This window comes from Carcharodon carcharias, chromosome 1, assembly GCF_017639515.1.
Source record: "Carcharodon carcharias isolate sCarCar2 chromosome 1, sCarCar2.pri, whole genome shotgun sequence".
Taxonomy (NCBI): Eukaryota; Metazoa; Chordata; class Chondrichthyes; order Lamniformes; family Lamnidae; genus Carcharodon; species Carcharodon carcharias.
In genome coordinates, this window is record NC_054467.1 from 214,661,375 (window position 1) to 214,678,045 (window position 16,671).

The window sequence follows — 16,671 nt, forward strand, 5'->3', positions numbered from 1 at the left end:
TCCTGGAGCTGAGATGACTGACTTCCAACAACCACAACCATCTTCCTTTGTGCTAGGTATGACTGCAACCAGCGGAGATTTTTCCCCCTGATTCCCATTGACTCCAGTTTATGGCTCCTTGATGCCACACTCTGTCAAATGCTTCCTTGATGTCAAGGGCAGTCACTTTTACTTCATCTTTGGTGTTCAGCTCTTTTGTCCATGTTTGAAGCAAGGCTGTAATGAGATTAGGAGCTGGGTGGCCCTGGCAAAACCCAAACTGGGCGTCAGTGAGCAGGCTATTGCTAAGCATGTGCCGCTTGATAGCACTGTTGATGACCCCTTCCATTACTTCACTGATGATGGGGAGTGGACTGATGGGCGCTAATTGGTCGGGTTGGATTTGTCCTGCCTTTTGTGTACAGGACATACCTGGGCAATTTTCCATAAAGCTGGGCAGATGCCAGTGTTGTAACTGTATTGGAACAGCTTAGCTAGGGGTACAGCAAGTTTTTGAGCACAAGTCTTCAGTACTATTGCCAGAATATTGTCAGGGCCCATTGCCTTTTCAGTATCCAGTGCCTTCAGCCATTTCTTAATATCACGTGGGGTGGATCAAATTGGCTGAAGACTGGCATCTGTGATGCTGGGGGCCTCCAGAGGAGGCCAAGATGGATCATCCACCCAGCACATCTGGCTGAAGATTGTAGCAAGTGCTTCAGCCTTTGTGCCACAGGGATCAGTGCTGGGACCTCCACTGTTTACCATTTTATGTAAATGACTTGGATGAAGGGATGGATGGCTGTTGTCAAATTTGCTGATGATACAAAGATAGGTAGAAAAGTAATTTGTGAAGAGGACATAAGGAGGCTACAAAAAGATATAGATAGGTTAAGTGAGTGGGCAAAGGTCTAGCAAATTGAGTACAATGTGGGAAAATGTGAAATTATTTATTTTGGCAGGAAGAATAAAAGCAAAATATATTACCTAAATGTTGAGAGATTGCTGAGCTCTGAGATGCAGAGGGATCTGAGTATCTTAGTGGATGAATCGCAAAAAGCTAGATGCAAGTACAGCAAGTAATTAGGAAAGCTTAATAGAATGGTATCATTTATTGCGAGGGGAACTGAATACAGAAGTTAGGGAGGTTATGCTTGAGTTATACAGAGCAGTAAGATGACATCTGGAGTACTGTGTACAGTATTGGTCACCTTATCTAAGGAAGGATGTAAATGCATTGGAAGCAGTTCACAGAAGATATACCTGACTAATACCTGGAATGGGTGGATTTTCTTGTGAAGAAAGGTTGGACATGCTAGGCTTGTATCCGCTGGAGTTTAAAAGAGTAAGAGACGACTTGATTGAAACATTTAAGAGACTGAGGGGTCTTGACATGATGGATGTCGAGAGGATGTTTCCCCTTGTGGGAGAATCTAGGACTGGGGGTCACTGTTCAAAAATAAGGGGTTGCCCATTTAAAACAGTGATGAGGTGAAATGTTCTCAGTCAGAGGGTCATGAGTCTTTGGAATTCTCTTCCTGAAAAGGTGGTGGAAGCAGAGTCTTTGAATATTTTTAAGGCAGAGTTGGATAGATTCTTGGTAAGCAACAGGGGTGATAGATTATCAGGGGTAGGCAGGATGCAGATTTGAGGTTACTGTCAGATCAGCCATGATCTTATTAAATGGTGGAGCAGGCTGGAGGGGGCCAAATGACCTACTCCTCTTTGTTCATTATGTTCATAGGTTCCACATACTGACCCCCTACTACATAGACAGCAAGAAGAGTGCATGATAAAGAGTACGAAGAGATTGGGAGAAAAGTTTTAAAGTAGTACAATCAGGAAGGCAAATAGGAACTATGAAATTAAATTATTAAGGAACATAAAACAAAATAATGAAACATTGATAGGCACATAAATCAAAATAGAAAGTTTAGCTAATGTAATTCCTATATTTTAAGAAAGGTGACAAAATATCTAGGGAATTATAGACCAGTCAGCTTAATGTCAGTGGTAGGAAAAGTAATGGAATTCTTACTGAAGAAGAACATCTAGAAATGAGAGTTTTAATAATGAATGATCAGCATGGATTTCAAAAAGGAAATCCCTACTTGACCAGCCTTACTAAATTTTTTGAGGAGGTAAGAGTTGATGATGGTGATGCAGTAGATGCGTTTTATCTGGATTTTCAAAAGGCCTTCAATAAGATGCCCCATAATAAACAAATGAATAAGGTCAGAGAATGTGGAGCCAGGGACAAGGGGCAGAATGGTTTCCTAGCTGGCTTCAAGGCAGAAAGCAGAGAGTGGGACTAAAGGGTAGTTGTTCAGAGTGACAAAAGGTGGGGAGTGATGTTCCACAAGTGTCAATGCTGAGATCACTGCTGCTCACAATTTACATAAATGATTTGAACCTTGGCATCAAAACACAATTTCTAAATTTGCAGATGACACCAAACTGGGGAGAGGATAATCAAAACTGAGGAGGGCTGCAACAAATTACAGAAGAACATTGCAGAATGGTTAATTGGCAGATAATGCTCAACAGATAAATGTGAAGTAGTACATTTTAAGTAGGAAGAATAGAGAAGTCACTTATTACTTGGAAGATGCAAGTCCAGAGGAATAAAGGAATCTGAGTACAAATACCTCCATCACTAAACGTGCGACAGATTAGCAAGGCCATAAAAAAAGCAAACCAAGTAGTAGATTTTATTTCTATCTAGGGGGAAAGATGTGAACAATAGGGAACTTATGCTAAACTTGTATTGAACCTTGGTTAAACCACACTTGGGCTACTCCATGCAGTTCTGGTTACTATATTATGAAAAGGATATAGAGGCACTGGGGAGGGCACAGAGGAGATTTACAAAAATATCAGAAATGTGTTGGTATATGTATCTGGAAAGGATTGACAGACTTGGGTCTCTTTTCTCTTGAAGCTGAGTGTTGACCAATTAGAAGTCTTTACAATTATGAAAGGTTTTGATTGAGTGGATATAGAGAGAATGTTTCCTCTTCTGGGGAAAAGCATAACTAGAGACCATCAATAAAAGATAATCAAGAAGAAATCAAATGGGGAATTCAGAAGAAGTTTCTGTACCCACAGAGTGGTGAGAATGTGGAACTCACTAGCACGAGGAGTGGTTGAAGCGAATAGTATAGATGCATTTAAGGGGAAGCTGGAGAAGCATTATGGGAGAAAGGAATTCACGGTTATGATGGTAGATTTAAATGAGGAAAGATGGTAGAAGGCTCAAATGGAGCATAAACACTGGCATGAAATGGTTGGGCTGAATGGCATATTTCTGTACCATAAATCCTTTGTAATATGCAAGTTCTAACTCTCCAACATCTCTAATAGCCCCTCTACCATTTCTGTTTTGTCACACAGCTTGAGCGACATCCAGTCCTCGATGAGCTGTAATCTTCACCACTTAGGCATTGCAATAACCATTGTCTGCAGCTTATTCTTGAAAATTTAAAAGTTTGTAAAATTTCATATAGCAAATATGTTTTATTCTGCAGCTTGTGGACTTCAGCTGGAACAACTATGCTGATGGAAACCTCAAATTTTATGATCATTACTTGCCTCAAATCATCCGTTCAGGAAAAGATCCAGTAGCAGAGGAATTCTTTAAACTTCTTGCACTCTGTCACACTGTGATGGTGGAAGATAATGATGGTAAGTCAAGAACAATGATGTGCCGCATTTTGAATGATGTTACAAAGTTAGTGTTGTACAAACACATGGTACTGTGACAACAAGCACTGATAGTATCTTTTGATTGTTGTGGCTGATCTTTTCATCACTGGGTCCTTGTTGCTGAATTAAGATAATTGCAGCTACCCCTGTTTAACTGTTATATTGCCATGCTTATGCTCTTGGAAGAAAGATGTAACTAGGGATTCCATAATCCAGACTGACATTGGGGAAGCCATGATTCCATGCTGGTAGGCTGAAGATGGAGTTACAACTTTGTGAACCCAATGCTTTGACCTGTGGTACCTGAGTGTGACATCCTGCTTTGGAGTGGCGCTGGTCAAATCATACATTGACCCCTATAGAGTCTTATTTTTTCTCCTAATGCTTCAAAGTGCTTCATACAAAATAAATTACTTTGAAATGTGGTGACTGTGCAAGCTGCCACATTTCATTACACCAAAGTAAGATCAAACAAATAGCCATCGCCAGTTAAAATGTTTAAGATGATTGGTTTTGCTTGAGGGATGAATGTTGGCCAGAACTAGACGGGAAAAAGGGTTTCCTGATTTTTAATTCATGCCACAGCTTCTTAAACATCTTCTCCAAGCACCAGAACAGGCAAGCTGGGGCCTTAGTTTCATGAATCATTCAATGCCAATTGCAAACCATTTCAAAATAGTGAAGAATCTATATAACTGGAAAAACTGCCTTTGAATAATAATGCAAGTCAGTAAGTTTATTAAATTGAATTTCAGGATTTATGTTAATATGCTAGCATCAATTCAGTTGACATCTGTGGAAACAAATCCACTGGCCTCACCTCTGACATATGATCAGGAGTAGGCACAATGGTAGTACATTAAGCTATATGCTTATTATAAGTTCATCTGCACAATTGTGCCAATGTTATTATGGTGGTGGGGGTGGGAAAACCTGAAGTACACACAAGTACGTTTTTGCATTGGAGATTTTAGAAATTTCTCAAGACGGTGCAATTTCTGGTACCAAATGTGTTTCCTGGTATGATTATGGTCCCTGAAATGTCTTTTTTTTTCCTTCTGTCGTTGAATTTTTTAAGCATTTTCCAGCAATTTGGAGTTTTCTGTAATGCTGCTACTAAATTTTGGTACTAAAATGCTGGGACAGTAGAGCATATTAGGTTCCCCCAAAGGACCTGCCAACTACTAAATATCATCCTTAGGTGGGGGGTGTTGGTGGTGAGGGGAACACACCTCATTGGGTTCACAGAGTTTCTCATTGACCCTTACAGAATTTTGGAGCCTATGACAGATCTCCAGATACAATTCAAGATTTGACCTGTAATCTCTAACAGTCAGCTTTTCAATTAGTGGGTGGGGAGAAGGGGTCTGCAGCACTGTATTGAAAGACCTATGAAATATATCATTGTAAATGGGATTCTGAAGATATTTTTGATGTTCTATGTTGTCATATTAAGCCCTCACAAGAAGTATCCTGGGCCTCCAAAATATCTGATCCATGTGTTATAGTAACCAGCAAAACTATATTAAGATCCATTAATATTAAGCGAAATTTCACATTTGAGAACAAGTAAATTTCAGATAATTTGGGAGTGACTGGAGCGAGGAGTGTCAGAGATAGTACCTTATCTTCTTTAGGTTTTCTCAACACGATGTTCAATTTTATGATGTTGATGGGTAAAGATACCTCATGGAAACATCGTGGGAAAGAAGATTAGCATTCGGACCTATCCAGCTTTTGGTTAGGTTTCCTGTCAGCTATTGGAGCAGTGATGGCAACTTTAACAAACATTGCTTACTTTTGATCTTCAGTGGAGAACTCGGAGGAAATTGATTTTTAAACTTGCTGTTGCAAACTTTGTACTGCACTTGGATCACATTTTCTTTTGCACCTGTGAACAGGGCAAATTGTATATCAAGCAGCCTCTCCAGATGAAGGGGCCCTCGTTACTGCAGCCAGAAATTTTGGGTTTGTCTTTCTTTCACGTACGCAAAATGCCATTACAATAAGTGAACTTGCCGTAAAAAGGACATATGAAGTGCTTGCCATGTTAGACTTCAACAGCGACAGGAAACGAATGTCCATCATTTGTAAGTAAGAACATTTGCCATTTTCAAGCTACGTAGTCTGTTCACCTATGTCCTTGATGTGAAAACTGTGTTCAGCTACAAATTCTGCTTCAAACAACATGTCCTATCACCAGATCTCACAATAGCATTGACTGAACAATCCTGAGTGTGCTAATAGTGACACTGACAACCGATTTAAGATAACCAGTCAAGCTCATAATATGGCTCATTTATACTTGTTAAAGGTGACATGCATTCACACACAGCGACTTGTTCTCTGCAAACAACTCTTTTCAGCAATATTCAGCTGTTTACTCTTGCTGTTTGTGTACACCATATCAACCCTCCCTACCTCTTCAGAAAATTCAATCAACAAGATTAAATGTGGTTTGTCTTTAACAAGTCTGTGCTGGTTTTCTCTGAATTAATCTACCTTGGTCCAAGTAACTTGTTAATTTTTTCTTGGATTTTTGGTTCTAAAAATTTTCCCACCACCCAGGTTAAACTAATTGCTGTATAGTTTCTTGGTTTATTCATGTATTTTTGTTTTGAACAACGGTGTAATATTTGCAGTTCTCCAGTCATCTGTCACTGTAACCCCCATATTTAAGAAGGGGTGGAAGATTATGTCCAGTGCCTTGATAATTTCCTTCCTTCCTCCTCTCCGTATCCTTGGATGCATCTCATCACCTGGTGACTTATCAACTTTTACCTAAAGGCAGTCTTTCTAATATATCCTCTTTATCAATATTGGAGACAGGTTGGCAGAGTGCGAGTTGAAACTGGGCACTTGCAGGAAGGTGGGTGAGATATGGAGCATTAAGGCTGAGAACTCCAGTGTTCAGGTGGAGTCACCTGAGGGAGTTGATAAAATCAAGTTGGTGGATAAAGGATGCATCAGAAGGAGCTTGAGCAACAAGCTGCAGAGACATTGGCTGACTGAGGAAAGAACCATGGAAGGACTTTAAAAATGTTTTGAATATTGTTTGGTTCTGTGGGTTGCCCAGTAGCTTTTCTTATTTGATCCTGAAATGTTTCCTGAAAATTGGTCAATCTAGTGGAAAAAACTGGGTGGAATTTCATGTTGGCGAAGGGGGTCTCACCTGCCAACTGGAAAACCAGCAGGAGCCCCAGCCTTTCTTATGCAGAAAGCCTGCCCATCAGGCACAACTGGCCAGCTTCAGGCCTTCCCTGGGTTTTGGACCCCAGTGGGGAAATCCCCAGAGCTGTCAGCCAACCAGAGGCTGGCAGCTCACCATTGCCCATCAGCACCACCAGGAGTGGTGGCAACTGCTGGCAATGCACCCACCAGAGGCCCAAGATCAACAAGGGACTGATGTAAGATCTGGGATTCACACTTATCTCAATTGTAATATTCAAGTCAATTACAATTGTCAGAATGAGTTAGGAAAGTTGATTGGTCACTTAAGGGTGATGATCATCTTCCTGATGTCACTTTCCATCAACTCTTAACTAGTTCTGAAAATGTCAAATGTAGGAACATCTTTTTATAGCTTTTCCCTGTTATTTTATTAAGTTTATAGTGTTTCCAATAAGATAACAAGGCAACATAAGGTATTTATTTTAGATGAGGATGTGTAGTGTCACTTATGATTGATTTCCTTTAGGGCTCATGTCCCAAAAGACCTAACTGATACATCTTAAGTGTTCAAAATGCCTATATGTAACTTCTTACTGACTGCTGACACCTGAAGCAAGTTACTTAAAGGCAAATAATTAAAAGTACAAGGTGCAACTAATACAGCAATTTCAAAATTACTATAGTACATATAAAGTCAATACATAAAGATGAATAGTATGCTAAAGTTCAGGAAGAAATAGACACATTACAATTACCATGTTCTATTAATACATTACATGTTCATAAGAAATAAAAGTCACAAAAGCTACAGAACTACAATACTATTATAGAAACTGATAATAAAAACCAGAGTAATGCACAAAATCTGCTTTATACATAGAAGGAAAGCGACTTTCTCTTTAAGGCACTTTAAGTTAAAAAGCGAATACAGTTTAAGACATAAATCTGTAGTTTGAGACCTAAAGCTATTTTACTTTTGAGAGGAATGCAGCAAAAATGTCAAACCCCTTCCTAAATCCTAATTTCTGCAGCATTTGCTTTCACAATTAAATGACAAGAGACTTCACATGTATCCTCTAATCAAGACATAAAATATAACAATGATTCTCTTCAACATTTGTCCTGTGATAAAACCATAAAAGGTAACCCTACTTTGACCGTTGGCAATATGGCACTACATCACGTGTCAAGTATGAATGCACCTAAAGAGAGGGACTCATATAGCATGATACCATATTGAGTTAATTGATTATTACACTCAGATTGCTTGATAATTGAACATAATAAATTAAAATTATTCAACAAGGACTTACCTATACTGAGGCCACACAAATGAGTGAAGGTGGGATGGGGGTTGCAGGGTGGGGTTCACTGGCTAGATGCCGGGTCCCTCAATCAGGCACTGTGTGCCTTTGAATGAGCGACTCTCTCACCCACGACAGCAGTATGAGGTCCTTAAATGGGCATTAGTTAGTGTCTGGGAATGAAGGTAGTCCACAAGCCTTCTCTCCCTGGACTTAACTGGGTGGTGATGGGGCCCCCATCCTGCACCCTCCTGACCAATGAAATATCCCCACCTCGAAACTCGCCACCAGGGGAAGGGGTGGCAGAGGGGCATTAAATCCTGCCCCCATCTCTGGTGTGTAACAATCGAAAACCTATTCGGGAAGAACAGTTTTTTTGCAGCATTTAGTGTACTGAGGAAGTCTTCCAATAAGAAGCCATATTTTCTTCTATGAAGCAGAAGGATTTCAAGAGTGATGGACTGTTTTTCTCTCAACTTTTTAAATCATACTAGCAGATCTGCTGTAGTAATGTTTCCAATCAGTTAGGTATTCTAAACTGTGACATCTGAAATGTGATATGATAAATGTAAATATGATACTTGTAGTAAATGCATACTATGTGCAGGTATTTTAATATTCTACTGGCAGAACTGCTTTTTTGCTCATTGTAGTTTGGGGGATGTGCATGTTTTTTTATACAGTGAAGTGTATTAACAAAGTATGATTGGGGAAAGTATTACAAGAAGTGTACATCTGCAAGAAGTGAGTTCTACACAAGTTTTTCAATACTTGTAAATGGAGAGAAAAGCAAAAATGGGATATCTAACACCTCTTTCAGATAGAAAGCACAAGTAAGCCATAGGTATACCTTTTCATATTGAAAAGTTGGTCAATTATGTTCAATTGGTTGTATAACAGCATTGTAACTTAAACGCTTGGTCAAATTGTGGCTTTGCTTATGAAAGAGTTACAAACTGTTACCATTATTTTCATGTGTTTTCAGTGAGAACACCAGAGGGTAAAATCAAACTCTATTGTAAAGGTGCTGATACAGTGATATATGAGAGACTAGATCCCAATAGTCCAAATCGCGAGTCTACTGAAGAAGCTTTAAAGGTGAGGGAGACACTTGCCACTGTTCCTATTCTTTTTGTTGTATGTATTTCTATTCTATTGATCATTAATACAGCCCTGATTTTTTTCTTCCTGATGAACTGTTATTAGCTTGAAGTTCCAAGGCTGTCTCATAATTTTTGAAATGATAGTGATTGTTTTTCATTGTTTTAGGATTTTTGATTTTTTTCAATGGAAGGGGTCTGGATATAGTGTATTTTGCAGCATACTTTTGGTTTGTAATTTCACAATGGTTTTAAAATCAGTCTTACGGTTGCACGCTGGAGCTGTCGAGACAAAAAGGTGATGAGTCTGTTTATTACTTCACCCAAAGGGTTAATGAACAGTCATTGAACCTGTCACTGATAAGATTGGATCATAGAGGATTCAGCACCCCCTTTCAAATGCATAGAGTAGGCATTCTGACTTGAACTTAGACAGAACTAAAGTCACGCTTGAATGGTACTGTTCAGACATTGTGATCCCTCCACTGACATGGGAGCATGAATTAGCAGCTCTGCCGACCGATTCCTCCCAAGACAAAGGAGCTCAGCGTCATTAGGGTGCAAGAGGCCATGTGGCCCACTGAGCCAATACGGCCTGTCGACATAGCAATCTGATCAGGCCCATTCCTCCCGCTCTATACTTATAGCCCTGCAAGTTTATTTCCTTCAAGTGATCATCCAATTTCCTTTCAAAATCATTGTTTCCATTTCCACCACCCTTGCAGGTGGCAAATGATTATTACCATGCAATGCGTTTAAAAAGATAAGTAATTTCTCATAATTTCTCATCTCCCCCTCCCTGACTATTTCTTGTGCAAAACCTTATACATGAGTCCCCTTGTCCTTGAGCCATTAGGAGCTAAAAGAAGCAATTTTTCTTTGTCTATTGTATCTACACTTGTCATAATTTGGTACACCTCTATAAAATCTCACCTCGATCTTTTTTGCCCCAGCTTCTCTAATCTAATATTGCAGCTCAAATCCTGGAACCATTCTGGTAAATAATCTGTGCACCTTCGCAAGGACCTTTGCATCCTTCCTAAAGTTGGGTGACCAGAACTGGATGCAATACTCCAATTGGAGCCTTACCAGAATTTTAAAAAAGGTTCAGCATAACTTCCCGGCTCTTGTACTCAATACCTCTATTTAGGAAGCCCAAGGTCCCATATGCTTTGCTAATTATTCTCTCTCAACATGCCAGGTGGCAAGCTTTAAAGGTATATGCACATGAACCCCCAGGTCCCTATGATCCTGCACACTCTTTACAACTGTGGCATTAAATCTATATTCCCTCTCCCTTACCTCTTCTTTCGAAATGCATCATCTCACGCTTCCTGTATTAAATTCCATCTGCCACTTGTATACCCATTCTGCTAGTCTATATGTGTCGTGTTGCAGTCAAGTAATATCATCCACACTCAAGTTTGGTATCACGGGTAAATTTTGAAATTTTGCAATGTATTCCAATATCCAAGCCATTTGTACTGAATCAAAAAAAAAGCAGTGGGCCCAGAACTGACAATTTGGGAACATACTGTCTATCACCCTGCAGTCTGAAAAACAACCATTTACCACAATTCACTGTTTTCTGTTCTTAAGTTAATATTTTATCCAAGCTGACACTGACCTTCCTGTTCCATGATCCTCAATTTTGTTAACTGGCCTCTTCTGTGATACTTTGTCTTTATGGATTTTATAAAAGCATTTGACAACATCCATTGCATATTCTTCATCAACCTTCTCTGTTGCTTCAACACAAAAAATCAATTAGATTAGCCAAGCACGATCTGCCTTTTCCAAATCTGTGCTGGCTCGCTATAATTAATTCAAAAGTTTCCAAGTGTCTGTTGATTTTTTTTTGTTTCCCCTGATTATTGTTTCTAAAACCTTGCCCACCAGTGATGTTAAACCTGACCAGGCTGTATTACTAAGTATTACCTCAGACTCTTTCTTGAATAAGGTTATCGTATTTGCCACTCACCAATTCTCTGGCATCCCCCCCATATCTAGGGAAGATTGGAAGATTATGACAAGTTTTTTCTGCTATCTCTACTCCAGCTATTTTTTGTTAACTGCCATTCTATTCTGTTGGCGGTTGAACCATCCACTTGCTGTGAGGATTAGGAAGAAGAATATGGATAGCTGGTCAGGTTATAGACAAAATGACTGTTCAAGAAAGATCAATATTTCTCAGCCCACTTAAAAAAGCCAGTGTGCATAGTTTTATTATTTGTTAAGAGATACGTAACTTTCATTACAGTGAGATTTGCTACAATGTACATACACCAAGATGAAGCAGCTTCAGGATTTAGGTGGTCTTGCCTTAACTAAAGTGTTCATCAGTTTGCCTTCCAGACAACGCATGTATAATGATATCCAATTGATTTAGCAGAATCTTTTACATTGTTACATCCCTTGAGTTATGCTTTTGCATGCCTAGACTGTGGGTAGTGAAAGCATTCTCCTGACCCAGACGGGTGAGCTAGTACTGGGTTAAAGCAGACACTCAATCTTGAGACCAAAGCATACTTGGAAAGGGACAGCCTGTCTCCTATCTGCTCATATCGAAACAATTTTGTGGAAGTTCATGAATTTTCTTGCCCTTTTGTTCCACTTGAAGAAAGGAGCACTGGAGTTTAAAATAAAACAGTATGGACAAGAAATGAAGACCTATTTGTATTTCACAGGAATTTGCAGATGAAACGCTCAGAACTTTGTGTCTGTCACACAAGGACATTAATGAAGCAGAGTTTGCAGAGTGGAATAAAAAATATAAAGCAGCCAACATTGCCACAAGCAACCGTGAGGAAGCAGTTAGTGCTGTCAGTGAAGAAATTGAAAAGAATTTGTTGGTATGTACAGTTTTTAAAAAAAAATCATCCTTTTATCTATTCAACAGCCTTTGGTCTGTAAAGCTTTGATTGTCCTGTCATTCAAACTGATTATTCTATCTGGCTTGGTATGTTTCATAGTTCTATAGGAGGTCAGCTTTGCTGCATCAAGTCTTTCTTTTTAAACTTTATTCTCGTGCTCTTGAAGTATTCAGTACTTAAAATTCTTTAAGTTGAAATAGGCTACAGAGAATATTTTGTGGAATTAACCTATAATCTTAAGTGTGATAAAGAATTTTTGCACTTTCATATTGTTTTGGTCAAACTTTACAAATGTTTATTTATAGCTGTTATGGGGTTGGATCAAATATTTTAGTTTTGGGTTTTTTTGATCATATTGGCCCTAAGAATGATGTATATAAGGCACTGCCGATGAGAAAAGTAGATGGCATCCTGCTGCTCAGGTTCAAAAATGTAGCTTTGTGTAGAACATACTCTCCCTGACTCGAAAGGATGAGGTCAGTAGATTGTGGGTTAATTTCTCATTCATATCATCAGTCAGCAGATCTCAGTGGCAGTGGTGTGCTGTCAGTACTTTTATCTCTGTTTGAGTTTCTTCATTCAGGAAATGAGGGGTGGAGGGTTAAACAGCTTCCTTTTTACACCCTATGAATTTCAATTTCCTCCTTTCGTGGTGTGTTTACTCGCTTGCAAGCCATTTGTTATCCTCCTTGTTTCTTGTGGATGAACACGTCAATTGAAAGGGAAGTGCTTAGAATTTTTTTAAGTACATCAATCATGAGATGGTCACTAATAAATCCAATAAAATCAGGAGAAGCTTCTTAACGCAGAGTGTGGATAGAGTGTGGAAGTTGTACTTGAAGCAACTAGCATAGGTACATGAGAGAGAAAGGAATAGAAGCGTATGCTCATAGAGTGTGATAAAGTAGCATGGGAGGGACCTCATGGAGATTGAAGACAGGTGCAGACCATTTCAGTCAAATGGACTGTTAACTATGTCATACTATATCTGAAGCACTTGTATGCTGTTACCTGGTTGTACAATTTAAGGGTCTTTATCTTTTTTTGCTTACTACTTTTCCAATATGACATTCATACTTGCAATCTATTCCAGCTTCTAGGAGCAACTGCTATAGAGGATAAACTGCAGGATGGTGTTTCAGATACAATTGAAACCCTTAAAAGAGGAGATATTAAAATCTGGGTTTTAACAGGGGACAAAAAAGGTAACTAATCATTAAAAATACATTTTTATATAGATAACTGTGATTTCAACAACCATTCATTGGAACCCTCAAGATCAGTTCTTAAAATTTAAGAGTTTGGAGGGGATTTGGTGATGAAGTGACTTAGATGTAAAGTTTAACCTTTGGGACCTGGGTTCAAATTCGCCAAGATTGAGTGAATACAAATATTCTCCCTCTGCTGACTTGGAAGGTTTGATTTTTCTTTTTTGGCCAGTTTCGTCCCAGTTCCATAGTATCTTGGCAATAATTAACACCAGGCTGGCAATTCCCATTCAGAGAGGTCACAGGATTGCTGGGTAATGGAAATTAATCACTATGCTAAATAGATGTTCTTATGAGGTGGGCTGAGGCATCTAGTCAAAGTTGAGTAAAGAAAGTTTTACTTTACGTCAGATGTAACATGGGAGTCCTTGATGCTAACAGTAGTTAGTTGAAATAGTCAATTTGAGAACAGGTAATGTTCTAAAATATATTCTTCTACCAAAAAATTGACGGATTTCTACAAGCCAGTTGAAAACATAAAAACACAAGAAAAAGGAGCAGGAGTAGACCTTATGACCCATTGAGCCTGCTCTGCCATTCAATACGATCATGGCCAATCTTGGGTTCAACTCCAGTTTGCTGCCCTCTCCCCAGGTCCCTTGATTCCCTGAGACCAAAAATCTTTTCATAAATTTTACTTAAACAAATGTTTGTGAATGAGAAGTAATCTTCATTACTGCATTGATGCAGCGAAGTTTTTAATCAGTTCCCAAGTAAAACGATGGAGTGATGATTTGTACCCAAGGGTAACAGGCATGCAAGGTGGTTTGTTTATGCCTGACTAGCTAGGAGCCAGCATTATTACTAAATTTAGGACAGTTGCTGGTATCAAATTACCAAGATTCAGCAATTTACATCCTGAATTCTTGCCAGATGAGATTTTTCATTGTGAACCAAAAAAGGCCTTTCAGAAAAAGCTTCTGATTTATTAAATGAGAGGCCTAAACTATGGCAAACATGTAATGCTGTGAATAGTTTAAGAACCAATTAGGTGTTGCAATTATTAGAAACTATAATGGGCCGGTTTTAGTGTTGATATGGATTGGTGAACAAAAGTAAGTGAATGGTCTTCCTAATCTGTGCTAATGTTTTAAAGGTTTATGAATTATGATTTTTGGTCAATCAAATCATGAACTTCTTGCCTATTTCTGGGAATTGTATAGTGGGATGAACATTCCTTTCAACCTCTCTCTGGACTCTGAGCTAAATTCAACATTGACTGAAAGCACCAAAAACTTGTTTTTGTCTGTTGGCTTTCTTTGGGCTCTTAATTAAAAATGTTTTAGTCTGGCTGGCAAAGGGTCCAAAGGCAGCTAAAGTAATAACCTTTGCAGTGATCTAATGGGCTGTAATGATTCTTCATGATTGGGATTTTTAAAATGTACCTTTTGAGGGCAGGATTGGGGAATGGTCAGAAGCAAAATACTGTGGATGCTGGAAATCTGAAATAAAAGCAGAAAATGCTGGAAAAACTCAGAAGGTCTGACAGCATCTGTGGAGACAGAAACCAAGTTAATGTTTCGAGTCTGTATGACTCTCCTTTAGAGTTTCACAACGTGAAGCATTAACTCTGCTGAGTTTTTCCAACATTTTCTGTTTTTACTGGGGAATGGTTGCTCTCCTCTGATCTGCATTAATTTTGAATCTGCATTCAAAATTTGCAAGCGACAACAGACAGCAAATATAGGAATTGTTCCATGTTGCATAAGTTGTCATTGTTCTCCTTGATGAGCATCCCTAAAAAAAAAATTTCTTCTAATGTTCATGTTTATATACATTTTTAATCTAATAAAAGGTGTTTTCTCTTCAACTAGAAACTGCTGAAAACATTGGGTTTTCCTGCAATTTACTAACTAATGAAATGACTATTTATGATGGAGAGCAAATCAAGTGAGTATTTTTAATTCTTTATTACACAATAAACTTGCAGCTCTAGTGCATCTTCAACTATCTCAGGATCCCCAAAGCGTTTTACAGCCAATAAAGTACATTTGAAGCGTAAACACAGTTATAATGTCGAAAACGCAGAAACCAATTTGCACAAAGCAAGGTTCCACTAAACATAATAAGATAAATGACTATCATTTTTATTTTGTAAAGAAAGTGTTGCTTAAGGAATAAATATTAGTCATAATATTCTTCTAATCATTCCATCAGATTTTTGCATTCACCCTCAAAAGTTGAAGGAGCCTTGATTTATGTCTCTCTTTTTGGGGGCACAGGGGAGGAGGCATTAATGCTGCACTCCTTCAGTGCCGCACGGAGTTCTCAACCTAGGTTACTTGTTCAATTGACTGGAATGGGGCATTAACCTGTAATTTTCTTATGAGTGGCCAAAGAGCTGGCACCTTAGTTTTTATATATTAAAGATATGGAAAATATTATTTCTATACCTTGTTACATTGAAGCCAAGAGAATCTGAATTTTTCTATTTTTCATTCATTCATGGCTTGTTAGCTTTGCTGGCTGGGCCAGCATTTATTGCCCACCCTAGGTGATGGTGAGCTGCCTTCTTGAACTGCTGCAGTCCATGTGGTGTAGGTACACCTGCAGTGCTGTTAGGACGAGAGTTCCAGGATTTTGACCCAGCAACAGTGAAGGAACAGTGATATATTTCCAAGTCAGGATGGTCACTGATTTGGAGGGGGCTTCTAGGTATCAGTATACCCATCTATCTGCTGCCATTGTCCTTCTAGATGCTAGTGGTCATGGGTTTGAAAGGTGCTGTCTAAGGAGCCTTGGTGAATTCCTGCAGTGCATTTTGTAGATGGTAAACACTGCTACTCCTGTGCTTCAGTGGTGGAGGGAGTGAATAGTTGTGGATGTGGTGCCAATCAAGCAGGCTGTTTTGTCCTGAATGGTGTCAAGCTTCTTGAGTGTTTTGGGAGCTGCACTCATCCAGGCAAGTGGGAAGTATTCCATCACGCTCCTAACTTGGGTCTTGTAGGTGGTGGACAGGCTTTGGGAGTCAGGAGGTGAGTTACTCGTCACAGGATCTCTAGCTTCTGACCTGCTCTTGTAGCCACCATATTAGTCCAGTTCAGTTTCTGGTCAATGGTAATCCCCAGGATGTTGATTGTGGGGGATTCAGTGATGGTAATCCCATTGAACGTCAATGGACAATGGTTAGACTCTCTCTTGTTGGAGATGGTCATTGCCTGGCATTTGTCTGGCAGGAATGTTACTTGCCCCTGGTCAGCCCAAGCCTGGATATTTTCCAGATCTTACTGCTTTTGGACATGGACTGCTTCAGTATCTGATGAATCGCAAA

General features: G+C 39.2%; 1 protein-coding gene across 4 annotated transcripts in view; it reads left to right on the top strand.

Moving 5' to 3' along the window:
• atp8b1 (ATPase phospholipid transporting 8B1) overlaps positions 1 to 16,671 on the top strand; it is a 162,808-nt gene that overhangs the window by 117,138 nt on the left and 28,999 nt on the right. For 3 of the 4 annotated variants that reach the window (XM_041212843.1, XM_041214379.1, XM_041215243.1), the window contains exons 15-20: positions 3,507 to 3,663; positions 5,586 to 5,774; positions 9,145 to 9,257; positions 11,947 to 12,111; positions 13,226 to 13,337; positions 15,215 to 15,290. In XM_041212843.1, the coding sequence (XP_041068777.1) occupies positions 3,507 to 3,663; positions 5,586 to 5,774; positions 9,145 to 9,257; positions 11,947 to 12,111; positions 13,226 to 13,337; positions 15,215 to 15,290 (812 nt within the window). The remainder of the gene's footprint in view (positions 1 to 3,506; positions 3,664 to 5,585; positions 5,775 to 9,144; positions 9,258 to 11,946; positions 12,112 to 13,225; positions 13,338 to 15,214; positions 15,291 to 16,671) is intronic. The other variant, XM_041213646.1, reaches the window with a different exon arrangement.